Source organism: Anomaloglossus baeobatrachus, chromosome 6, assembly GCF_048569485.1.
Source record: "Anomaloglossus baeobatrachus isolate aAnoBae1 chromosome 6, aAnoBae1.hap1, whole genome shotgun sequence".
Lineage (NCBI taxonomy): Eukaryota > Metazoa > Chordata > Amphibia > Anura > Aromobatidae > Anomaloglossus > Anomaloglossus baeobatrachus.
Window position 1 is genome coordinate 434,942,730 of NC_134358.1, and position 27,801 is coordinate 434,970,530.

General features: G+C 44.0%; 1 protein-coding gene across 1 annotated transcript in view; it reads right to left on the bottom strand.

Moving 5' to 3' along the window:
• Positions 1–27,801, bottom strand: part of LOC142243360 (collagen alpha-6(VI) chain-like) — a 166,189-nt gene that overhangs the window by 53,466 nt on the left and 84,922 nt on the right. Inside the window, exons 22-24 of the mRNA XM_075315212.1 lie at positions 4,358–4,420; positions 4,082–4,144; positions 2,491–2,553 (exon numbers count right to left, since the gene is read on the bottom strand). Of these exons, the coding sequence (XP_075171327.1) occupies positions 2,491–2,553; positions 4,082–4,144; positions 4,358–4,420 (189 nt within the window). The remainder of the gene's footprint in view (positions 1–2,490; positions 2,554–4,081; positions 4,145–4,357; positions 4,421–27,801) is intronic.

Sequence of the window (27,801 nt, forward strand, 5' to 3'; positions counted from 1 at the left end):
CTCCTGGACCTATCTTGGTTCATTTGTCTCCTTCCTAGCATATATGTCCTCCTCCTGGTATATATGGCCACTCCTGGTAGATATGTACCCATCCTGGTTTATTTATCCCCATCCTAGTATATATGACTCATACTGGGGTCCTCCTGGTAAATATATACCCATCCTGGGCACATTGTGGTATATATGTATCTATCCTGGTTTCTCTCCTCTTCCTCTATATCTGTCCTTCTCCTAGCATATATATCCCTTTTCTGGACTCGTCCTGGCATATTTGCTGCAAAAAAAGAAAAAAAAAAAAACCATTTTACTCACGCTCCCTGGCTCCAATGTTGCATGGCGTCCTCTCTGAGCAGTAATGCATTTCAGCTGGATATGCGCCTTCTGACGCACATCTAGCTGAAGCAAGGTAGGTACAGGAATCAGCAGGTGCCTCCACCACTCCCGGCAATCGTCCTGCTCTTGTCTTTGGCTCACAGAGAGGTTACCTGTCCCCGCCAGCTGCCAAGACCTTGCCACCTCCGCAGCTATGCTTTCCTGTAGTACTGAGATGAGGTTGCAGAGTGATGACCTCATTGCACTGCTGCATGCTGAGCCCTGCTCTGCCCCACTGACCCTGCATCCAGCATACATGACTAATTTGCATGCAATGCAAATTAGCGATGTGTAGTAACAGAAGCGACACTTCCTGGGGCCTAATAAAGCTAAGTAATTACCCCGGGCCTGGCCAGCCCCCCTCTTCACCGAGCCCCATACACCAGTCATAGTTGTAATGCCTTGATGGCAATCCGAGCAAAACAACCCCAAAATATATCTGAACCTCCATCATATTTGATTGCATGTGCTGTGTTCTTTTCTTAGTAGGCCTCATTCCCTTTTTTGGTAAACAGTAGAGGGATGGGCTTCACCAAAAAGCTCTATCTTGGACTCATCTGTCTATAAGACACTTTCCCAGAAAGATTTCGGCTTTCTTACATACATTTCGGCAAACTGCAGTCTAGCTTTTTTATGTTACTTTGTCAGCAGTGGGGTCCTCCTGGGTCTCCTGTTATTGATTTAGACATGCAGATTAATCATGCACAAACCATCCTAATTGTCCATATTTCAAATTATGAGTCTGAGACATGCATGCATACATTAACCATGCAGAGACTAAGTTGACCGGAGAAATGTTTTTAAATGTCTCTGAAAGCAAATTTGGTTGCAAGCGGCACCTTGTTTTGTATTTTGGGTATGTTCATTATAATCATGTCCCTAACACGATGGATTTTTATTTAATTCAAATGTTGACAGATAGTTCGCACTGTCACTGATGAACACTGATACTGTAGGACAATTTGAATTTCTTTGGAACTTGATTGGGGCTGAATATCCACCATCCATACTATCCTGCATTGCAACCTTTCATCAATAATTCTCTGCCTTCCATGTCCAGAGAGATCAGCTACAGTGCCATGGGTTGTACGTTTCTTGATTATGTTGTGCACTGAGGACATTGGAACATCAAGATCTCTGGAACTGGACTTGTAAATATGAGATTGTTGATATTTTTCAAGAATTTTGGTTCTAAAAGTCTTCAGACAGTTATCTTCTTCTCTCTCTCTTCTCAATGCTTAGTGTGGCACACAAAGACTCAAAATTTAAATATTGCGTCCCAACTTCTCCCCTTTTTATCTTATGTCAGATGTGATTTTCATATTGCCCACACCTGTTACTTGCCACGGGTGAGTTTGAACGAGCATCACATGCTTGAAACAAAGTTGTTTACTTATAATTTTGGAAAGGTGCCAACAATTTTTTCCTGCCTATATTGGGGATTTTGTGTGAATTTGAAGGAAAAGAGGGATTATATCCAGCTGGTCACTCCAAATTGTTCATACCAGGTAACTCTTTTCATTTTAGTAAAATATAACTTTTAATGTGGTTATTTAAAATCAACCACAGTACATATTGATACTAGGACCATGATGAGGGCGCATTGTGCGCTGAAACGCGTTGTTGTCAGTCACTGACTGTCTTATATACAACTGCTTGCTGATTTTAAATAACCATATTAAAAGTTATATTTTACTAAAACAAAAAGAGTTACCTGGTATGAACAATCTGGAGGGATAGCTGGATATAATCCCTCTTTTTCCTTCACCTGACTGCCAAGTGTCCTTCCACTCCCATCCGTGCTGAACCCTCTGGATCTCAAGCCACACCATTAGACGCCAAACCAGGTAAGCTGGCTGTACAGTCTTTTTCTATATTTTGTGTGAATCTATGTCCATTTTGTTTCTGTTGCTCCGATACACAGAAAATAAACATGTGTATAACAACACATGTGTAATTGCATCAATTATCTGGAACAATTTCAAGGGGGCCAACATTTTTGACCATGATTACATATATATATATATATATATATATATACAGTATATATATATATATATATATATATATATATAAGTATATGTATATAGTAAATATATACAAAATAATCAATATTACCTCAAATCCCCTTAATCCTGTCTCGCCAGGGCTTCCTTCCTTTCCTGGGTTTCCAGGCTCACCCTGTGGAAGAACATAACAATATGTTTTCTCTTTTGTATTTTATGCACATTGTGTTCATTGGTCTGATGATATCAGTTGGTATTGAGGCTTCTTTTATATTTACCAAGGTTACATGGCATAACAATTAAAGGGGACATAAAATGTTAAGAAAAAAAAATTCTATAACCAAAAACATCCAGGTACCATGTTTTTCCAAAAATACGCCCTTCTCCCCAAATAAGTCCTAGCAGAAATTTTCAGCATTTTCGGTGTAAAGGGGGCTTTACACGCTACGATATCGTTAATGGTTTATCGTCGGGGTCACGTTGTTAATGACGCACATCCGGCGTCATTAACGATATCGCAGCATGTGACACTGACCAGCGACCTTAAGCGACCTCAAAAATAGTGAAAATCGTTCACCATGGAGAGGTCGTCCCAAACTCAAAAATCAGTAAGGGTTGTTTATCCATGTTGTTCATCGCTCATGCGACAGCACACATCGCTATGTGTGACACCGCAGGAGTGAGGAACGTCTCCTTACCTGCCGCCGGCCCCAATGCGGAAGGAAGGAGGTGGGTGGAATGTTACGTCCTGCTCATTTCCACCCCTCCGCTTTGATTGGCCGGCCGCTTAGTGACGTTGCGGTGACGTCGCTGTGATGCCGAACGTCCCTCCCCCTTGAAAGAGGGATTGTTCGGCAGTCACAGCGTTGCCGCCGACTAGGTAAGTACGTGTGACGCTGCCGTAGCGATAATGTTCGCTACGGCAGCGATCACAAACAATTGCATGTGCGACGGGGGCGGGTACTTACACGCTCGATATCGCTAGAAATTGCTAGCGATATCGCTACCGTGTAAAGCCCCCTTAAGGCTTAAATATAAACCCTATCCCGCAAAGAAGCCCTAGCTGTGGTTAATAAGTGTTTATTCAGCTAAAAAGTTGAAGAATACTGCAGGACACTTCATGATAGAAAGCAGACACCCGCGAAAGAGAGAAAAAAGAAGACAGGAGGCCCCGCAATCATACTCACCAGACACTGAACAGGAGGACCTGCAGTGGAATGCACACCCACACACATAAGACCACAGACCCACACAAATCAGATCACACACAATCAGATTGCACACACACACACACACACACACACATTCATACTCATACACACACATCAGATCGCACACACTCACTCAGAAATCACACCATGTAGCTAAGAAAAAGGGTGGTTAAAAGGCTTGTATAGAAAAACCCCACAAAAAATTATGAAAAAACACAATTAACCTTATTAAGCTAATAGGGGCAGAAATGCTGCACAAAACTGCAACATCAAAAACTCACCAAGAACTTATCGTGGGAACTTAACCTTAGAATACACTGAATATTTCCGTTAACGACTTGACCTCTTTGGAATGCCAAGAATCTTAGATATTATAGCCAGTTTTACAGTCATTTGAGGAAGGTAAGTTTGCCTGTCTTTATGCCAGGAAAAGAATAAAGGATTGAGCTATTATGAAATTACATTGTTTTGCTAGAATAACATTCAACAAACCTTTTTTCCCTTTTGCCCAAAATTGCCAGAGTCTCCTTCACCACCTGGAATGCCAAAAGGACCCTGTGTAATAAAAAAAAATATGTGCAGATTTTATATATACTGTATATGTACAGTATATATCTATATCTATCTCTCTCTCTCTGTATATATATATATATATATATACTATTTATCTACATATATATTTATAAACTATTTATCTACATATACTGTAAACACTTACACAATATATAGATTAAACTGATATGCATTGAATCCAACTATAAACTATACCGGAAGGCCTTCTGGACCAATTAATCCATTTTCTCCATTGATTCCTCGGATTCCTTTATCTCCCTGTTGATAAAATAATTGATTTTACTATGTACAGTATAGCTGGAGTAAATAAAAGCAGCAGATTTCCATTTGTAGCATTTATTCCCAAAAAGTAAGTAAAAATTCAGAAACCAAAAAAAAATAGGTAAACCTTATCATTTAGTAACAGCTATAACTTAATGTTAAGATTTTTCTTCGGAGTTGATTAGTCTTTCACATATAATTTTGGAGACATACAGACACTTCTCTACTTCTTAAAGCCATTAAATTTTGAGGGTGTTGGTATATGTACAACTATTTTAACATGGCAGGCAATATAGAATCTAATAGTGATTGACTACTGAATTTGGCTATTGCAACACAATGGTTTTGGATTGAATTTGGATTTGGATTGGATGTCAATTTGCTTGCATGAACTAACATTTGTACAAAACGCCTGACTGGGGTGTCAAGGGCCCACCTGTAACATTGACATTGAAGGCCCACTGCTCAACTACATGCAAATATTACATTATCTCATTTAATATGCACATTGCATCTCCAGCGAGGAAGAGAGCTTGAACTTTAGTGCCACCTATTGGAAGCAGCAATTCTAAAAGCAATACCGACCCTTTACCGAGCCTTGTCATATGACTTAGCAGCCAAACCACAATCTCAATTTGCAGACACTGTGTTTTGGGGCATTGCCCCTCATCAGTGCAAAATAGGAGATCTGATTTGGCTAGATGGAAGCTAAGATTGGGATCTAAAGGTAAGTTTTTTCCTTGTGGAGAGTGACATGCCACATCTGGCATGCCAGTATGAAGAGACTTAAAGATAAACTTAGTCTCTCACCTAGCCAAATCAGATCTCATATTTTGCACTTACCAGGGGCAATTCCCCCAAAACACAATGCCTGCAGATTAAGATTCTGTTTTTTGCTTATATCCTAAGTAATATAGTAAGGCTCGGTAAAGGAGCAAAATTGACTTTTAGGATTGCTACTTCCAATAGCTGGCACTGGAGTTCAAGTCCTATTTTTCTCTGAAGAGGAGAGGAGAAATTGCAAGGCATTTAAGTCTCCTCATACTAGCATACCAGCCCTGGCATGTCACTCTCCACAAGGAGAAAACTTACCCGTTAGATTATCTAATTTAAAAATATAGCTATGCTTATATATAATAAGAAACTGGGTTGTTAATTAAAAGATGAGATGATGCCACTGTCTGTACAAGTGAGCTGTACCAGCTACTGCTCATACAGGTGGAGTGAGAGGTCCACTCCTGCACAAGGGTCCACCATAGAATTGACCTGTTATCCTGTGGGTCAGTCAGAGCCTATTTGTACAGGTTTATTGTAAGTATCTTTCAACCTTTAAAAAATTATGCAGCTTTCTCTAGTTGAATGTGTTAGCTTATTAAAAATGTATATATTCATTTTTTAGCACATAAAGCAGTCATACAGTCATTCAATTTTGATATAAAAATAAATATTTCTTGTAAATGTATGACAGTAAAGGAAGTGCATAGCTTCCAAAACTCTCAAAAGATTATTTTTGGCAGATATAAGGCATTTTTAGCCCCTGTAGTTAGAAGTAAAGCGTATTGAGACTAGCTGACATTCACCAGACATACATTTAGAATAATTAAAATCTTCTTTGCTTAATGATGCAGATAACATGAATGCAAAGTTCATATTCACAAGATTTTCTCTGTATACAGTAAGTTATTGATTTCAACAATTATTTGAGGTGCTAATAGGCCATATGTTGTCAATAATGCAAGCGCATTAAATAACTATTGAACACGTGCGTCACAATCACCAATTTTCTAAGTAAATAACCCATCCAGTCCACACAGGCAAAGAAATCAAACAATAGATGACTATAAATATAGTGATGTGTAATAATAAGAATTGAGACACGAAAAAAATATTGAACACGCTTACTGAAATTTATTTAATACTTCGTACAAAATCCTTGCTTGGTGATGACAGTTTCGACGCCTTCTGTATGGAGAAATTAGTCGCTTGCATTGCTCAGGTGTGATTTTGGTCCATTCTTCCAAACAAGCGCTCTTCAAATTCTGATGGTTCTGTGGACTTCTTCTATGAAACCTGAACTTTAGTGCCTTTCATAAATTCTCTATTGGTTTCAGGTCAGGTGATTGGCTGGGACATTCTATCAGCTTTATTATGCTTCTCTGAAACCAGCTGAGAGTTTCTTTGACTATCTGGTTGGGATCAGTGTCCTGCTGAAATGTCCACCCTCGTTTCATCTTCATCATCCTGCTAGATGGCAGCAGATATTTATCAAAAATGTCTTGGAACACTTGTCCATTCAACCTTCTTTCTTATGAAATTTTCCAGTGCTGTATGGAGAAAAACAGCCCCTACACCATGATCTTTCCACCTCCAAATTTCACTGTTGGTATGATGTTTTTGAGGTTATATGCAATGCCTTTTGACCTATAAACATGGCATGTTGTGAGGATAGTCACTACACAGACAAGTCGTGAGGCAGGGTAGTCACATGTTCCAAAGTCAGATACAATAGAGTACGTAAAGGATTAATGGACTACTCAGAGAGGCGCAGTCAGGTCACGGTCCAGAGTCAGCAATAGATCAGAACACGGAGTGCAGATAAACTAGACTAACAAGCACCACTGAACAGAAATCTATAACTGGCAGTGCTCTGAGACTAACTGCTGAGCTAAGTAGCTGGGCAATTGAAAAAAACAGGGAACACGTGAAGAAACCCAGCAACTCCGAGTATCAGATTGGACGACTGAGCTGTCATTTAACACACCTACAGCTCATCATGCCCCAGCACCATATTGTACAACTGAGCTGTTATGCATCAAACTGACAGCTCAGCAAGCCCTGATTTCATAGAATGGCACAGTCACTCATTTCAACTAAGATGCAATGAATAGAGGAATCGTGGTGTGTATTATGGCATCCAACTAGTTCAATTTTGATCTCATCTGACCAGACTATATTCTTCAATTATTGTGATATAACAATGGTCTGCACTCAATTTAAAGAAGATGGCGGTGCACGTGAAAAGAGGGCGATGCCCTAAAGTCATATAATAATAGATTCACTGCACTCAATATGTAAATTTGCAAGAAGGTGAAAAATCATTTATTTTAAACAGGTGATCAAGCAACATCCAACGACGTTTCGACCCACCAGGGTCTTAGTCAAGTTGCTGTATAATAGGTGACTGAAGGGTGAGGGATGATGTGCACTGAAGCATAGAAGTATATGGAAAAGGTGCCTTGGGGATATATATGTTTGTTATGCAAGTGCAGCAGCGCTGTTGCTATTAGAATCTTGTGCCCCCCTTCAATTATTGCACAGGCTTGTCTACATTTTTGTGATCAAACCTTAAACTTGCTTCAACATGCTTTTTGTTCAGCAATAAAGTATTGCATGGTGAGTGTGCATACAGGCCATGGATTTTAACTGTATTACTTATTCTTTTCTTTGAAACAAGTGTACCTACTGATTCCAGATCTTTTTGTACCTCTCTACAGGAGTTTGTTGGACAACCCTTCTGTAAATTTATTTTACCCCTCTTTCTGAAATCATGCGAAGAGCACCTGCTCATGTCCGGTTAATGGTGAAATTATTTTCTTTCTGCTTCTACATTATGGCCCCAACTGTGCGCGCTGTAACTTTCAATAGTTTAGAAATTCTTCTGTAACCAATGCAATCAGGATTTCTAAATGAAGTATACCACTTGCTATATATATATATATATATATATATATATATTGTGAAGTAGTGACCACCAATGTGGTAAATGGTCACTATATGTCGCAGTGGAGAAGGTCGCTGTGATATTAAACTGAACAGGTTGCTATGGGACTTGTAGTTCCACAAAGGCTTGTTTCTGCATTTAAAGGTCAGATTCCCTTTAATAATGCCTGTGTGCTGTGCATGTCTGGAGAATCACATACCTCCACCTGTGGGTGTATCCAGTTGGGTTTAAGAGACTGTTTGGTTTTAGAGACAGAGTGAAGCCTGAGAGTGCTGCACATGGAGGATGTGTGCTGGAGGTCTCAGTCTGTGTGAAGACTGAAGAGAGACGTTTGGAAATCAGTCCAGGTGAGGACTGGGGAGGGGACTGCAGCCTGGCTGGAGAGGGCTGGAGGCTGCAGGTTGCAACCACAGGGACTTGTGTTCGCTGGCTGGAGCTAGAGTGTGGAGACTCCACTATGGACATTTAATGGACTGGAAGCCCACGGTATGTGGATGTTATATTTTCCTTTAAGCCGGGAGAGGCTTTGTTACATTTTGTTTAGCAGTTTATGTTGAGTGTTTTAAATAAACTCCAATAGAAGAAAGAAAAAATCCAGCTTCCGGAGTAGTAGTAAAACTGATGCAAAATTTTATTAAAGGACGTAAAATTAATGTGATGACAAAAATAGGGAGCCCATATGCGGCGTAAGGCTCTCACACGTGAGGCTTTTGGATATTTCATTTGGGAACTAGAATACCCAATGGTCTTAATCTGAGATGAGATGTCATGTTTCATTATTAAATCTTGTTAGATAATGTTTGCATGTACATTTCGGATGATAGAGTTTGTTGTGTTTTTTGTTTTTTTGGTTTTTTTTATGTGGAATTTTAATATCAAAAATCTTTTCTATATATATAAAAAAACCTGTTCATTTATTGTTGAATTTTTGTATTGTTGTTTTGTATGTTATCTACCCCATGCTGGCACATGTGCTTTCTGATTAAACACACTCCTCCCATTGGTAGGAGTGAGTTTAAATGCTTGTGAGCAAGATATGTTGATTCAGGCTTGACAAAGAACGCAGGCAGCGTTCGAAACGCGTAGCCTTACGCCGCATATGGGCTCCCTATTTTTGTCATCACATTAATTTTACGTCCTTTAATAAAATTTTGCATCAGTTTTACTACTACTCCGGAAGCTGGATTTTTTCTTTCTTCTATTGGACCCTTGCACTGCCAGAGTGTTATCCCTGCATGCCGGACTTTGCCCCAGTTGAGCTGGATCAACCTTTTTTTCCTTCTTTTAAATAAACTGCCAGAATTTTTTATAAAGAGACTGTAGCTGTGTTGCTAAAGCTACCTCGCACCGCTGCAAGTGAGTGGAACCCTCCAGGTTGCAGGGTGCAACCTTACATATGGTGGAGAATGCAGGCAGCAATTCAGGCAGCTCGTCTAGCAACTGCTGAGGTGTTGTTCCTGTGGATCAGCCAGGTCCACAAAGGTTTTTTTTTTCTCTGCTGTCTACACACTGCAAGGAAGTGTTGCCTGTGGATCGGCGAGTCCATGAAAACAATTTTCGAAGCTGTTTGCAGTGGATCGGCGGGTCCACGAAAATCGTGTCGGCGCACTCAAGCAGCTGGCAGTGGATCGGCGGGTCCACGAACAGGGACAGCATACTCCAGCTGCTGGCGGTGAATCAGCGGGTCTGCAGGGTTCCGTGCTGCAGTGGCGAGAGACCAGTGACTGGAGGTTCCAGGCCGACCCGGAATTGCGGGGCCCTGTTTGGTGAGCAGTGATACACCACAGGCTGGAGATCCTGGTTGTACGGGCAGTACAACCTGGAAAGCATGGAGGGTGCACAAATGGATGCTATGGAGGAGCTGTACCAGTTCCTTGTGCGTGGACAGCAGGAGCCGTCAGTGCACACCGATGTAAGGAATAACGTTTGGAACACCATTCTAAGTCTGAACTGGGTGCAAAAACCTAAAAAAAATCACTATGGGGAGATAAGGTATGCACACCAGCCTGGGTCTCAGCTTCCCATACACGGTAAGTTTTTTAACTGCATGAGAGGACACACACAAGCTAGGGACCCCAACGTAGAGAAATACTTTGTCGTAGTGTTGGGGCTCTATTGCATTGATCAATTCAGTAACTAAATTTCTCTTGATTCATATGTTCATGGCAGTAATGCAGATTCCATTTTTCACATTTTCACTCTTACATATAGCTATTGGATTTTTCAAGTCAGTATTCACACAGCAGTTTCTGCTATTTCATGTATTCCCCTTACATAGTCACTGGTGTGCATACCTTATCTCCCCATAGTGCACACCGATGTGGCAGCAGTGGACCAGTTGATGAACTCCCTTCTGGGGCCAGTACGAACACAGGGTGCCCAGCGAGATAAAGGGGAACTGTGTGAACTGGGGTCTAAAGACACTGCAAGGAAGCCACAGAAACCCCAAAAGGGGGCGGAGTCCCAGAAAGAGGTGGTTACCCAAAAGGGGGCGGGGTCCCAGAGAACGATGGTGGCACAAAAAGGGGCGGAGCATCCCAAATCCGAAGATGTAGTGGCACCAATGGACAGTAACCAAGGACAATGGTGTTCATGCTATGCGTGTCCGGTCTGCGGTACAGACTACCCGGCTGACGAGAAGTCACGTCTGTGTTCTGTGGAAGTTGATGGCAAATGTGTGACTGGGCTGGTAGACTCGGTGAGCTTGGTGTCCCTGGTGAGGGCCACACTCGATAACTACCAGATTCTTGGAAGGATGGAAGCCAGCTGCAGACATGGGAACATTGGAGAGTATCCACGGTCCCGAGTGGTCATTGAGACGGATGGGGTGTTTGGATCCGTTAATGTTGGGGTAGTGCCTGACTTACCGCATCCCATTATAATAGGCCGGGACTTTAATTTTTTTGACGACTTGTGGTCAATGGCGGAAATGGCCAGCTGCTTGTGTAAAAGCCAGAAAGGCTCCAAGGAAGCCCTATCACAGCGGGAGGCTGAAAGTGTTCCTAGTAGTATGATATTATGTAATAAGGGGAAGACCATGCCTACTAGAGGTGACAGTACTAAGTTAGGGGTGACCAAAGAAAGAGATGGACGTGCCCCCCTTAGGGATATGACATTTACAGTAACAAAGGATAGTGTGACCGTTAAAAACGGAAGAGCTCCAGACAGGGGGTTCAACACTTGGTTAAGTGGGGGCTTGTTAGTCCAGGACACCAGGGGGAGTGACGATGACTCCAGTAAAGACACTGACTTTACTAAAGTGACAAATGAGTACAGTGACGTACTGATGAGCAAAGAGGGGAAAACCTCCCGTCGCCAGAGGCGCAGAGGGGCGGAGCAAGCTACAACCTCTGACAATATGGTCCAGATAGAGACAGTGTCATGTATTTTTGCCCAAAGTGTGGATTCCCTTCCAGAATCTGAGTGTGCACAGAAGGTTGAGAAAGGCACGTTACCAATAGCAACCGCTAATGTAGAGTCGGACAGCAAAATCATGCCAAAGAAAGATGAGTCTGAGCTGGAACTGACACATTGTAACAACAGAAATCAGCAGGGTGAAAACGCAGAAAAGGAGCCGACCAAGGAAGTACTGGTGGTGTCCCTTATGACTTCCCAGTGTGATGCTGATGGTCTGTTGAGTGTAAGCACTATAGGATATCAAATCCTGGAAAGTACTGTAAGAGATGACATCCTAGAGAGTGTTGGTGGAAGAAAAATCCACAAAGGTCATAGTGAGCAGACCGGTGAACTATCTAGTGCAAGGGTGGATAACAGTGAATACAGCCCCAAAGCTCTAAGAGGAAGAGAGTACTGTGGTGAAGGGTGTGACACCCTGGTAGAAGGCGATGTTGTGAACTCCCAAGCGAGGGCAGAGGGTGACACTGCAGAGACCCAAGAAGAAGTTGGAGGGAATGCAGTGAAGTACCAAGACACAGCTGATGCTGTAAAAGTGGAAAGAGCCTCTGAAGAAGAGGTGAGGTCTGGACGTGAGGTCTCATCAGAAGCTGAGAGCCTGACTGACTCGGTGGGTAAGACTGTTAGGGCCAGGTGGACGGGCAGACCCAGGAGGTGGATCCACTGGGCCGAACTCCTTGATGATGGTAAGGGGTCCGGTAGCTGGAGCACTACAGGTAGCAGGACAGTCCGTGTACAAGAGTAGAATGCAGAAGTCCCTGGGACCACGGAGTCACTGATGGTAGTCCGGGTGACGGAGCTCAGGTTCGGAAGCCGAGATGTTGTCAGGCGGAGTCCGGAACCGATGGAGCGAGAAGACGGGTCACCGTAGGGATCAGAGATGGAAAGGACTGTCAGGATGGCAGATAGGCAGCGTTCGGGGTTCGGGATTCGGCAGGACCGGATGGCGAGGCAGGATCGGCTCTAGAAGAGAGAGAGGTGAGTATCTCACAGGAACACAAGGAGACCTGACTCCTAGCTTGGGAAACACGAAGAACAGGCCACTTGGACACTTAACCCCTTTATACCCTGTACCTGTGTGCCCAATTTCCTGTTAGTGGACGCTGGCCCTTTAAGAAAGGGTCAATGACCGCGCGCGCGCCCTAATGTGCATGCGCGAGGCCCGGGTGCCAGAAGCCAGGGCAGGGAGCGGTGAGGAGGAAGCAGCAGAGCCGGGCTGGGGCTGAGAAGCCGACGGGCGCCGGGAGCGGGGACCAGGACGCCTGGGAACCGCAGGCAATGGAGGCTGGAGACCGGGGAGCGGCGGAGACCAGACAGAAGAACCGGGGAGCGACGCAGGGAAGCCGGGGAGCGTGGCAGGTGAGCCGGGGAGCAGAGCAGGGGACCCGGGGAGCGTGACAAAGACCAAGACCGCAGACAAGAAGATTGACTCAGCTAAGAGCCTGAAACCCAAAGGCTCTGAGGCTGGGGCTGAGCCCGAGGAGGGTGGTGTAACTCAAAAGGTGAAGCCTTTGGTGAAGAATATAGAAGGAGGCAAGAGACCTCAGGAACAGTCTAGTGTCTTTGAAAGTAAAGGAAGCAGACCAGTCTTCAATTATCTGATAGATGTGCCAAAAGACTTAAGAGAAGCCTGTGCCAGTGAGAAAGTGCATGAGAGATTTCAGAAGGCAGTAGGAGCCTGTAAAGTGTACTTTGCCCCTGAGTCTTGTCAGTTGGTGGTGTGCTCTGTAAGTGATGTCATAAAGAAGCGGGTGGCTATCCTGAGTGACATGCACCTACAGTGTCTTCGCACGAAGTGGCTCATCTCTAGAAGGATGGCAGAAGACACCAAACAATTGGAGCATATGAAGCAGCTCACCGCAGCGTTTCAGGAAGTGGTGGTTGTGAAGAAACTATTAATTGGGCTTGCAATAAGAGCGCTGAGAAGTAACATTCAGCAAGCCAGGAAGGTTCCAGGTATTACAGCTATTGAAGTGGAAGAAAATAGTGGAACATTCCGAATCTATGGGAAAACTGCAGAAGCAGTCAAGACAGCTCGAAGGTTGTTGGAGTTTGTGGAGGAGGTCACACAAGTGCCCAGAAAACTGGTCAATAAGCTGATTGGAAGAAATGGAAGAGTCATGCAGGAGATGGTTGATACGTCCGGTGTGACGAGAGTAAGGGGCACTTTGCACACTGCGACATCGCAGGTGCGATGTCGGTGGGGTCAAATTGAAAATGACGCACTTCCGGCATCGCATGCGACATCGCAGTGTGTAAAGGCTGGATGATACGATTAACGAGCGCAAAAGCGTCGTAATCGTATCATCGGTGCAGCGTCGGCGTAATCCATGATTACGCTGACGCGACGGTCCGATGTTGTTCCTCGCTCCTGCGGCAGCACACATCGCTGTGTGTGAAGTCGCAGGAGCGAGGAACGTCTCCTACCGGCCTCACTGCGGCTTCCGTAGGATATGCGGAAGGAAGGAGGTGGGCAGGATGTTGACATCCTGCTCATCTCCGCCCCTCCGCTCTGATTGGGCTGCGATGTCGTAGTGTGCAAAGCCCACCTAAGAATTAATATTCATAATGAAGCCAGGATACTCTGCGAAGTCAGTATCGTTCCCTGTGTCATTGTGGGAACAAAGGAGTGTGTTAAAAATATACGAGTTCTCCTAGAATACAGACTGGGATACCTGGAAGAACTAAAGCAATTGAAACTTGAAAGACAGAAGATTGCAGAGAAACTTTGTCAAGTTAGTGTGAGGTCGCGACTGCTTTCGGGCCAGGGCCCAAAGAAGTGCGGTCCACCTGGTGACTGTGTTGCTTCAGATGGCAAAGGAAGCAGGTCCTGTAGTAAAAGGAGCCAAGGTTATAGAGGACCTAATTATACATCGGGCTGTAGCACAGACTCTGAAGACTCTAAGCCCTCTAAGACAATGTCCGAAGGAAAGAATGGCGCTTGGGACATGTCTCTAGCCAAAGATGGCATTGAGAAAGTGAACAATCAGAGCAATGGACAAAGATGTCCTAGAAGAAGAGCCCAATATCGATCTGGACACAGAGAATGCATAGGATCTAGTTACTGCAGAACCTCAGGGCTGATGTACCCAAACAGTAGCCCCTCTAGTGGACTGAATAGCGCAGGGTCGAGCCGCACAGTAGTTACGACTAAGAGAGTGTCTCACTACCACACTGACCGTTTGAGACGGTCATGGAGAGATAGGTCTGGAGACTGCCCTTCCCGTGGTTGTTCCTTCCCAGTGAAAGACCTGGCTAGTTTCCTGCCAGCGTTGAGACACGTGATGGTGTTTACGTGGCAGTCCTGTTTTGCATATTTTCCCAGGGGGCCTTGTCCTACAATCACTGCGTTGAGAAACACGTGATGGTGTCTCCGTGGTGCTGGATGTTGATCTCCCTAAGGTCAATCATCCTTGCTTATGTAGTCTTTTTCTAGGCATTGCTCCCACTAGCCAGTTTCCTACTCCACACTGATGAGGGGCAAATACCCCGAAACAGCTGTCTGTGGATGGATACCATGTTTTGGCATAGGCGGTTTCCTTGACTGGAGACTGCCCTTCCCGTGGTTGTTCCTTCCCGGTGAAAGACCTGGCTAGTTTCCTGCCAGCGTTGAGACACGTGATGGTGTTTCCGCGGCAGTCCTGTTTTGCATATTTTCCCAGGGGGCCTTGTCCTAGAATCACTGCGTTGAGAAACACGTGATGGTGTCTCCGTGGTGCTGGATGTTGATCTCCCTAAGGTCAATCATCCTTGCTTATGGAGAGATAGGTCTGACCAGGGACCGTGTCTGAGAAGTGGGTTTCCTGTGAAGGGTTTGGTGACAGACGGTATGTCGAGAACTGGAGCTCAAGGTTGTCAAAGTGGGCCCTCTCAACTGGTAGGGCAAGGTGACCCTGATGCCCCGTCTCGAGGCCCCTGTAGGGTATCGAGTGTTCAACACTACAAGTTTGAACAGAGGGGGGGATATGTGAGGTAGCGACCACCAATGTGGTAAATGGTCGCTATATGTCGCAGTGGAGAAGGTCGCTGCGATATTAAACTGAACAGGTTGCTATGGGACTTGTAGTTCCACAAAGGCTTGTTTCTGCATTTAAGGGTCAGGTTCCCTTTAATAATGCCTGTGTGCTGTGAATGTCTGGAGAATCACATACCTCCACCTGTGGGTGTATCCAGTTGGGTTTAAGAGACTGTTTGGTTTTAGAGACAGAGTGAAGCCTGAGAGTGCTGCACATGGAGGATGTGTGCAGGATGTCTCAGTCTGTGTGAAGACTGAAGAGAGACGTTTGGAAATCAGTCCAGGTGAGGACTGGGGAGGGGACTGCAGCCTGGCTGGAGAGGGCTGGAGGCTGCAGGAAGCAACCACAGTGACTTGTGTTCGCTGGCTGGAGCCAGAGTGTGGAGACTCCACTATGGACATTTAATGGACTGGAAGCCCACGGTATGTGGATGTTATATTTTCCTTTAAGCCGGGAGAGGCTTTGTGCAATTTTGGGAGGATCACGGTTTTTTTGCACAATGTCACTTTAATCATTTGGATGTATATATCTGAACCGGGAGGACCGTGAGGGAATTGGATATAACTCCTGTTGATATATTGTATGCATCCAATCTGTACTTTGTGTGTTTTTTTGTTTTTTTGTTTTCTGCGTGGTGGACACAGAGGATTTTCGAGACCGTATGTCCGTCGCAGTGACCCAGTACAAGATGCCCAGTCGCCACTACTTCTCCAAGAAAGGTGTGCCTGTGCTACACCAGCATGTTGCACACAACATCACCACTTCCTTGAGAAACTCTGTGTGTGACAGGGTGCATTTCACCACTGATACTTGGACCAGTAAGCATGGACAGGGCGTTACATGTAACTGACTGGACACTGGGTAACTATGGTGAGAGATGGAGAAGGTTCTGCTGTACAAGTCGTGACGTCCACACGAGTTGTGCGTCAATCCTCTGTATGTAAAAGTTCCTCAACTGCTTCTGCCTCTTCCACCTCGTCTGGGTCCTCCACCTCCGCCCAAAGCCTGTCTGGTCAGGCCACCCGCATTGTAACTGCGCACAAGGAATCCCGCACACCTCCTTACTAGGCTGGCAGCAGAGCTCAACGGCATCAGGCGGTCTTTACGTTGAAATGTCTGGAAAATGTGAGTCACACAGTTGAGGAGTTGTGGTCAGCTCTGGAGACCAAGTTTCAGCAATGGTTGCCTCCACTCAACCTGCAGCCAGGGAAGGCCGTGTGCGACAATGCTGCAAACCTGGGTGCGGCCCTTTGCCGGGGCAAGGTGACACACGTGCCTTGTATGGCTCACGTGTTGAACCTTGTTGTCCAGCTATTTTTAACCCACTATCCCGGCCTAGATGGCCTTCTGCACAGGGCACGGTCACTATGTGCTCACTTCTGCCGTTCACACGCCGCAGCTGACCGACTTGCATCGCTCCAGAAGTCTTTCGCCCTTCCGTTTCACCGCCTGAAATACGATGTGTCGACTTGCTGGAATTCGACTCTCCACATGTTGCAGCGACTGTGGCAGCACCGCCGAGCCCTGGTGCAATACGTTATGACGTATAGCCTGGGCCAACGAGATCCAGAGGTAGGGCAGATCATGCTGCTGGAGTGGTCTCAGATCAAGGACCTATGCACCCTTCTGCACAGTTTCGACATGGCGACGAAGATATTTAGCGCTGACAATGCCATTACCAGCATGACAACTCCAGTCATTTACATGCTGGAGCACACTCTAAACAGTATTCGAAGTCAGGTGGTGGGACAAGAGGAAGAGGAGGAAGTACAGGAAGATTCATATGCGGAAGGGATACCAAGATCTACAAGGTCCAGATGGTCAGCAGCACCAAGGCGGCAGGCATGGGACGGTGGGGGAGATGGATTAACAAGGGCGCATGGTAGCAGCCAAACTGTTGAGGAAGGTGCAGGAGCCCAGGAAAAAATGGAGGACGAACTGGCGATGGGCATGGAAGACTCAGCAGATGAGGGAGACCTTGATCACATTTCTGTTGTTCGAGATTGAGGGGAGAGGTCAGAGGAAGGAAGCATGATTCTCACCTCGCTGCCACCAACACAGCAAGGACTTGGTGGATGCGCAAGACACATGAGCGTCTTCTTGATGCACTACCTACAACATGACCCTCGGATTGTCAGAATTAGAAGTAATGCTGACTACTAGGTTCCCACACTCTTAGATCCCCGGTACAAGTCAAAATTTGGCGAAATAATTCCTGCCATAGAAAGGGACGCACGTATGCAGGAGTATCAGCAGAAACTGCTATGCAATCTCAGCTCGGCTTTTCCACTAAACACCAGTAGTGTACAGAGTGAATTTCACAGTTCTAACTTGACAACCATGGGACTGTCGAGTCATCATCACTCAAACTGTACCAGCAACACCGTATCTGGTGGTAACAGCAATTTTATGGAATCGTTTCATGAATTTTTTTAGACCATCCTTTGCAAGACTACAAGACACAAGAAGTCTGTCACATAGTCAACGCCTGGAGAGGATGATACAGGAGTATCTCCAAGTGAATATCAATGCCATGACTCTGCAACTGGAGCCTTGCTCATTTTGGGCTTCCAATCTGGAAAAATGGCCTGAGCTCGCCACTTACGCCTTGGAGATCTTGTTGTGTCCCGCAGCCAGCGTTCTCTCGGAACGTGTCTTCAGTGCTGCTGGGTGTGTGCTGACAGATAAGCGCACGCGTCTGTCCACTGACAATGTGGACAGACTAACGTTCATCAAGATGAACAAGTCATGGATCCGCAAGGACTTTTCTACCCCTGTGTCATCCTGGGAAGACTAAAGGCTTGTGGATTTTTGACTGTGCTTCATGCAAATCAACATGTCAAGTTTGCAACTGGGGGAGAATTGATGCCACTTAAGTGGTGTCTGTGGCCCAATTTCTGGAAAAAATTGAGACTCTGGTTGGAGTCCCCTTGCTGTGTTTTAAATGATCCAAGATGAAGAAGTCATGGATCCGCAAGGACTTTTCTACCTCTGTGTCATCCTGGGGAGAGTAAAGGCTTGTGGATTTTTGACTGTGCTTCATACAAATCAACATGTCAAATTTGCACTAGCATAGATAAAGAGATATTTAGAAAAAAGTATTTCTAAAGATCTTTTATTGTATGCTAATGAGTGAGGAGACTAGTTCCATGGACGTTAGTTGCCCTGGCTAGTTGATTCCATTAGCATGTTAGTACACCCCTGTGCTAACATACTAATGATTGCGCAGTGTCACAGGATGATCTCACTCACCTCTCCGGCTGCCATCGCTGCTCGACGCTGGATTTCGGCTCAGTGCGTATGACCCAGGCGTTACGGTCATGCGCACTACTTCAGTTTGAATCCAGGATGCATACACCCAGCTTCTTAGTGCGCATGACCAAAACTTCGGGGTCATGTGCACTGAGTCGAAATCCAGTGTCGGGTGGAGATGGCAGCCGGAGTGGTGAGTGAGATCATCCTCTGACGCTTTAACTGATTTTTCATATCTAATAGAATTGTATCTAAAGTATTTAATAATATTTAATAATGGAATGTAATGCTATCATATTTTAATAGTCATACGTTTTACAATATGTATTTTTTTCTTCTATTTGGTTCAGAGTGCACATTGGTTTAATAGTGAAACTATAACCATTCAATGTAATTTAATCTGACAAATCACAACACATGAATCAACCAAGATTCTTTTGAAACAATTTGCCTGTGAATGATCCCGTGGGAAAGGTTTAAGAAAAATATGGTTGACAGATAAGATTTGATTCCTTTTTTAGCTTTTCTGGCTGAAGTTTCTACTACAAGGGAATAAAATACAGCATACCCAAGAATCTTTACAGCAAATGTGTGTGTATATTAGATAAAGGTATATGTTTTATATGACTAATTTACACACATTACCAGTAAATTGTTCACTGGGGGAGGAGTGTTGCTTAGTTGAAAAGTTCAAACCACATTGACCACATTGTTATCCCGAAAAATGCCAAATGGAGATGTACTAATAATTCAGATGTTATTTCGGTCAGTGTCCTCTTTACATAGATTTTTTGGCAGTGATACAGTTTTTAGTAATTATCTACATATATTTTACTTTCCAAACACAGAATAAAGATTGGTACTGAACTAGGGAGGGGAGCTGCAAGGGTCAGCTCTCAAAGTGGGGATGATTCATATGAAAAGATTGAAGGAATGTTGATAATCCTTATCTTGTTCTGTGGCCAGTCTACATATTATTTAGAAGCAAAATATGATGTGCTAAACAACATCTGTTTATACATTTGCTACCCTTTTTGTAAACCAGTGCATAAAGACTCATGCATTGAACAAATCAATATCTCCAATGTTTGTTGGCGTGGCTGAAGAAGACTTTAAGTAACTTGTTGTCACACAGAGTTTTGCTTAAACTTTGCCGTCTGTCATGGTGGCTTTGGACTCTGTTCAGATTGCAGATTCTCACACGCTGCCCGATGGTTTCTTTGGTGTCCGGGATCAACACAGGCAGACTTGGGCATCAACTTGTTGTGTGCTGATTCATAGGTAGGCTAGCAAAAGTTAATGTCTACTAAAGTGTAAAAGTAGTTCACAGGCGCAAAACTTGTACCTCTTGGGAATCTCTTACTAGAGATGAGTGAACCTTTCAAAGTTTGGTTAGTCCAGCCTTGCCGAATGAACCTTATGTTCAGTTAACTGTTTGCCAAACCAAACGCTGAACCTCTTCGAACCCCATTGGATTCAAAGGGAGGCCAAACCTAAGGCAGAGAAAACACCTTTAAGGGGCTCAAAATGCTTTGAAGATAGCAAAAATTCATTTTGCAGTGCAGCCCCACTGTTTTGGCATAGCCATTAGCTTCCTAGACAATTGAAATACAAAATATTGATGTGGATAAGAGACAGTTGTAGGGCTGGTGCTCCCTCACCTCTGCCAGTACAGACAAGACACAACTTGGAGACCCATCTTAGAGTCTTGACATTTAAAAACAATTCAGGCAGACAACAGGACAGTGGCATCAATTGCCCCCCATTTCTCAATAGTGTATTTGAAAACAGGGAGGTATGGTCCATGCAACACACAGTATGTGGCCTGGTATTTACATTTGTAAAAGTGAGCACACAGCGACCATGAGTATAAATTTCTGTACAATCAGTTGAGGACGTGAGGCATGCAAGGCACATGTGTGATGTCGCAAAGGCATAGTGCCGCCACTAGGTTTGCACCATTATCGCACAAGGCCTTCCCAAGCTCCAGGTTCTGTGGAGACAGCCATTGATCCAAGCCTGTATAGTGGTCCACAACTCTTTAGCTGTGTGACTGCATTCTCCAATGCATATTAATTTCAACACTGCCTGATTGTGTTGACTTATATACACGATGTGGCCTGGCATTTCCATTTTAAAAATCAAGATGTGCATGAGTGGCATGATTAGACCTCTTGCTCCCACACCCTTGTCAGTACAGACAAGACACAATTTTGAGACCCTACTTGGAGTCTCCACATTTCCAAAAATGAAGGTCAGACAACAGGAAAAGTGGCAACAATTGGCACAGACTACAAATAATCGAATGCCGCAACATGGATGCATGGGACTGGCCCTGTAACAAGGCCTGAACCAGCATTTCTACTTTCACCACAGAAAGATGGCACACAGGTAGGCCTCTTGCTACCAGACCCCTGGCACTACAGACAAAAGACAATTTGGAGACCCTACTTGGAGTCTCCACATTTCCAAAAATTAAAGTCAGACAACAGTAAAAGTGGCAAAAATTGGCACAGGCTACAAATAGTCGAACGCCACAACATGGATGCATGGGACTGGCCCTGTAACAATGCCTGAACCAGCATTTCTATCTTCACCAGCAAGAGCAAGTTGACAGACAGACGTAGACCTATTGCTCCCAGAACCCTAGCACTACAGACAGAAGACAGTTTGGAGACTTTAGTTAGAATCTCCACATTTCCAAAAATTAAGGTCAGACAACAGGAAAAGTGCAAAAATTGTCACAGACTACAAATAGTCGAATGCTGCAACATGGATGCGTGGAACCCACTCTGTAACAAGGCCTGAACCAGCATTTCTACCTTCATCAGAGACAGCAAGATGACAGACAGGCATAGGGCTACTGATCCCAGAACCCTAGTACTACACCATCGCCTAGTCTGCACAGTCCGAGGCTGGGGTGGTAAAATCATTGGACATCCAACGACTTGTTCATCTTTATGAAAGTTACGTGGTCTTTCCTTGCTTAGCTCAGTTATTCTGTTTTATCCACTCCTCTCTGGTATAAGTACTCACCACTAAGTTTGGCTAATTGCCAGTCTGCTATACCTTGGTATCCATGTGGTGGTGTGAGTCGCCACTCTGGAATTGTTTCTTAAGATAGCTGCTGGATGTTTATTTTATCCTTGGCTGTCTTATTTCCTTTGAGTCTTTATCGAAGATTAGGACTAGTCTTTCTGTTGCCCTGCGCACTATCCAGGGCCGTGCTTACAGTTAGTCAGGGGTTAGGAACGTGATCGCTGCTCGGAGTGTAAAAACCCATCTAGTGATGTCCGGGTGCTCAGGGTTGCATAGGTTAAGTGTCAGGGGTTGCCCTTTCTGTTTATCCTTAGTGGAAGTATTCCCCTTCCCATCTGTCTCCCTTTGGTTCCTTAGTGGAGCTTGACACCAGTGTAGCAGAGAGCTCCACCAAACAGTGAAGCAATGTACCAAGTGAAGACGAATGGAGTGACGAAAGGGTTAGTCATCCAAATTCTCTCCAATATACTTTGTGCAGTGAAGAACAGCTGCTGCTACTCTGACCTGTGCACCTGCCGCTACTCTGACCTGTGCACCTATGTCTTTACTGTTTCCACTTGATCAAACTGGCTAGCTGCTCCTTCTGCATTTACAGTCATATGAAAAAGTTTGGGCACCCCTATTAATGTTAACCTTTTTTCTTCATAACAAATTGGGTTTTTGCAACAGCTATTTCTGTTTCATATATCTAATAACTGATGGACTGAGTAATATTTCTGGATTGAAATAAGGTTTATTGTACTAACAGAAAATGTGCAATCCGCATTTAAACAAGATTTGACCGGTGCAAAAGTATGGCCACCCTTATCAATTTCTTGATTTGAACACTCCTAACTACTTTTTACTGACTTACTAAAGCACTAAATTGGTTTTGTAACCTCATTGAGCTTTGAATTTCATAGGCAGGTGTATCCAATCATGAGAAAAGGTATTTAAGGTGACCAATTGCAAGTTGTTCTCCTATTTGAATCTCCTATGAAGAGTGGCATCATGGGCTCCTCAAAACAACTCTCAAATGATCTGAAAACAAAGATTATGCAACATAGTTGTTCAGGGGAAGGATACAAAAAGTTGTCTCAGAGATTTAAACTGTCAGTTTCCACTGTGAGCAACATAGTAAGGAAATGGAAGAACACAGGTACAGTTCTTGTTAAGCCCAGAAGTGGCAGGCCAAAAAATTATCAGAAAGGCAGAGAAGAAGAATGGTGAGAACAGTCAAGGACAATCCACAGACCACCTCCAAAGACCTGCAGTTTCATCTTGCTGCAGATGGTGTCAATGTGCATCGGTCAACAATACAGCGCACGTTGCACAAGGAGAAGCTGTATGGGAGAGTGATGCGAAAGAAGCCGTTTCTGCAAGCACGCCACAGACAGAGTCGCCTGAGGTATGCAAAAGCACATTTGGACAAGCCAGTTACATTTTAGAAGAAGGTCCTGTGGACTGATGAAACAAAGATTGAGTTGTTTGGTCATACAAAAAGGCGTTATGCATGGAGGTAAAAAAACACAGCATTCCAAGAAAAGCACTTGCTACCCACAGTAAAATTTGGTGGAGGTTCCATCATGCTTTGGGGCTGCGTGGCATCGGGAATCTTGTTAAAGTTGAGGGTCACATGGATTCAACTCAGTATCAGCAGATTCTTGACAATAATGTGCAAGAATCAGGGACGAAGTTGAAGTTACGCAGGGGATGGATATTTCAGCAAGACAATGATCCAAAACACCGCTCCAAATCTACTCAGGCATTCATGCGGAGGAACAATTACAATCTTCTGGAATGGCCATCACAGTCCACAGACCTGAATATCATTGAACATTTGTGGGATGATTTGAAGCGTGCTGTCTATGCTCGGCGACCATCAAACTTAACTGAACTGGAATTGTTTTGTAAACAGGAATGGTCAAATATACCTTCATCTAGGATCCAGGAACTCATTAAAGCTACAGGAAGCGTCTAGAGGCTGTTATTTTTGCAAAAGGAGGATCTACAAAATATTAATGTCACTTTTATGTTGAGGTGCCCATACTTTTGCACCGGTCAAATTTTGTTTAAATGCCGATTGCACATTTTCTGTTAGTACAATAAACCTCATTTCAATCCAGAAATAATACTCAGTCCATCAGTTATTAGATATATGAAACAGAAATAGCTGTTGCAAAAACCCAATTTGTTATAAAGAAAAAAAGTTAACATTAATAGGGGTGCTCAAACTTTTTCATATGACTGTATATACCAAGGGTATGTACTTAGCTTTTGATGCGACTGATGACGGATGGACGCGATCCCCATATATGCAATATAAGATTGCAGGGATCTGTAGAGTGCGGTTGTCACACCTAGTCTACACTGCCACATGGGCATATTACTAATGGAGGGTAACAATTATAAATGCATAAATCAATTGTGAGCACGACAAAAAAAATGTTTAAAAGAACTGAGAGTCCTCAGGGGTTGACACCTCTTAATGGCTAACTGAAAAGATGGTAATACTAGCAAGCTTTCGAGATTACTCAGGTCTCTTCATCAGGCTAAGTATAACACAAATTCTGAAGTCACATATTTATGCACAACATGACATAGAATGGAGCAGTAAATAAGACAAGTTATGTTAGCACAACAAGTCATTTTAGAATGCAGTCTCTCTCTTGTCCAGGGGCTTACCTGCCTTCACGAGAAACACTCTGTATACCACTATCTAGTTTTTCAGCATGATGAATAGGTGTTTCCTTAGGCTACTTTCACACATCCGTTTTTTGGCATCAGGCACAATCCGGCGTGTGCTTGATGCAATGGATCCGGCGCAGAATATGCAGAAACAGATGCGACTGATCCTTTTTTTTTACTGCTCCAGTATACCTGATCCATCAAAAAACGGATCTGGCGCATCCATTTTTGCATCCGTTTCTTCCGTTTTTTTGCAGGATCCATTTTTTCAATAAATTGGAGCATGCTTAGTTTATAAAAATGGATCCGGCAGCCGCATCCATTTTTTGCCGCATTACGCTGGATCCAGCGTCCATAGGCTTCCATTGTAAATCATGCCGTATCGAGCCGAATCCGGCGCAATGCGTTTTTTTTGTCAGAGACAAAAAACGTTACAAGAGATGTTCCATCCGGCTGCCGGATTAGCCATTATGACGGATTTGGCAAAAGCCAGATGCAACGCAAGGCCATCAGGCACAATCCGGCACTAATACACATTAATGGGGATAAAATGGATCCGACGCCAGAACTGTTTTATCCGTTTTTTTCCGGATTGTGCCTGATGGAAAAAAACTGTGTGAAAGTATCCTAAAGAGTACTTTACACGCTGCGATATCGCTATCGATATCGCTAGAGAGCGTACCCGCCCCTGTCAGTTGTGCGTCACGGGAAAATCGCTGCCCGCGGTGTACAACATCGCTTACTCCCGTCACACGGACTTACCTTCCCTGCGACGTCGCTGTGGCCAACGAACCGCCTCTTTTCTAAGGGGGCGATACGTGAGGTGTCACAGCGACATCACACGGCAGCCGTCCAATAGAAGCGGAGGGGCGGAGATGAGCGGGACGAACATCCCGCCCACCTCCTTCCTCCCTCATTGCGGGTGGCCGCAGGTACGAGGTTGTTCCTCGTTCCTGCGGTGTCACACATAACGATGTGTGCTGCCGCAGGAACGACAAACAACCTTGCTACTGAATAGACAACGATTTTTGGTAAGTGAATGACGTCTCACATACAAACAATTTTTGCCTCTTTTGCGATCGTTTAAGGTCGCTCATATGGGTTACACGCTGCAACGTCGCTAACGACGCCGGATGTGCGTCACAAACACCATGACCCCGACGATATATTGTTAGCGATGTCGCAGCGTGTAAATGGTCCTTTAGTTGCAAACCAAGAGGGAGCCTCTCAGAAGACTCTTCTCCCTCTGCCCAGTCTCTTTTTCCATTGCTCGGCTCATTCTCCATCTATGTTTATTGTGGTACTACAGAGCTCTCAATAACTGTGTATCCCTTTTAATATTGGATATTGCTCTTTCTTTTAAAAAAATTAAATTTGAGATATTTACATTATCTCATTGTTCTTGCAATAATTTTTCGTCTACTTAAATTAAAATTTTTGACAAATCCTAGCTTAATTGCTAACAAAGAGCTGAGACTTTTTGTCTGTTGCTGAATTCACATTTGGTGAGATCATTTCTAAATCAATATAACCAAGTTCAATGTGTGTGAACTTTTATCTATTTTCTGACTCCCTTTCCTGTCAACTGCAATAAGTTGATAAAACACATACAGTACTTTCCAGATCTCATCATAGTAAAAAAACTGCAAGTACTGAACAACTTAATAATTAAATATTACAATTATCCAGTTGGAAAACCAGGCAAATACTGTGAAAGTATCACATAGTATAATCTATTATACTTACAGTAGATACGGCCTGTGCACAATTTACGGGTTAGTGGAAAAGTGATCATGAATGTTCTAAATTAGACACAATACAATCAATATTGTCACTGTTAAATGTATTTAATTCCACATCAGTAACAACTAAACATTTTCCCACTTCATTATAGGAAATGGGTCATCCTTAGTCAGACAACCAGTCCATTACATGTGTTAGGGTGGCTTTACACGCTGCGACATCGTTAGCCGATGCTAGCGATGGCAAGCGCGATAGCACCCGCCCCTATCGTTATGCCGATATGTGAAGATCGCTGCCGTAGCGAACATTATCGCTGTGGCAGCATCACACGTACTTACCTGCTTGGCGACGTCGCTGTGACCGGCGAACTGCCTCCTTTCTAAGGGGGCGGTTCGCTCTGCGTCACAGCGACATCACTAAGCGGCCGCCCAATCAAAGTGGAGGGGCGGAGATGAGCGGGACGAACATCCCGCCCACCTTCTTCCTTTCTCATTGCTGGCGTGTGGCAGGTAAGGAGAGGTTCCTCGTTCCCGCGGCGTCACACGTAGCGAGGATCAACTTCGCCCAAGCGACAGCAGCGATAATTGGGAGAGGACCCCCATGTCAACGAGGAGCGATTTTGGACGTTTTTGCAACGATCCAAAATCGCTCCTAGGAGACACACACAACGAGATCGCAACAGCGGCCGGATGTGCGTCACAAAATCCGTGACCCCAACGAGATCGCTGTAGCGATCTCGTAGCGTGTAAAGCCCGCTTTAGCCTCTTTGCCCCAAAGCCTGTTTTCACTTAATTGGCAAGACCACATTTTTTTCAATTCGGAACAGCGTCAATTTATGATGTAATAACTCTGGAATGCTTCAACGGATCCCAGTGTTTCTGAGAATGTTTTTTCATGACCTATTGTACTCCTTGTTAGTAGTGAATTTAGGATGATTTTTTTTTGCATTTATTTGTGGAAATATCAGAAATCTGGTGAAAATTTTGCAATTTTCAAACTCTGATTTTGATGCCCTTAAACCAGAGAGATACGTCACACAAAATAGTTAATGAACAACATTTCCCACATGTCTACTTTACATCAGCATAATTTTTCAAACATAATTTATTTTTGTTAAGACGTTAGAAGGGCTGAAAGTTTATCAACAATTTCTCATTTTCCATCAAAATTTGCAAAATCATTTTTTTAGGGACCAAAGCACATTTGAAGAGACTGAGGGGCTATATGACAGAAAATACCCCAAAGTGACACCATTGTAAAAACTGCACCCCTCAAACTGCTCAAAACCACATTAAAAATAGTATTAGCCCATTAGCTGATTCACAGGAACCAAAGCAATTTGGAAAGGAAAAATTTCTTTTTTACTTTCTCCCCACAAAAAATGTTACTTTAGCCCCAATTTTAGCATTTTTGCGAGTTAACGAGAGAAAATACACCATACAATTTGTTTTGCAATTCCTCCTGAGAATGACGATACCTCATATGTGGTAGAAAACTACTGTATCAACCCACAGCAGGGCTTGGAA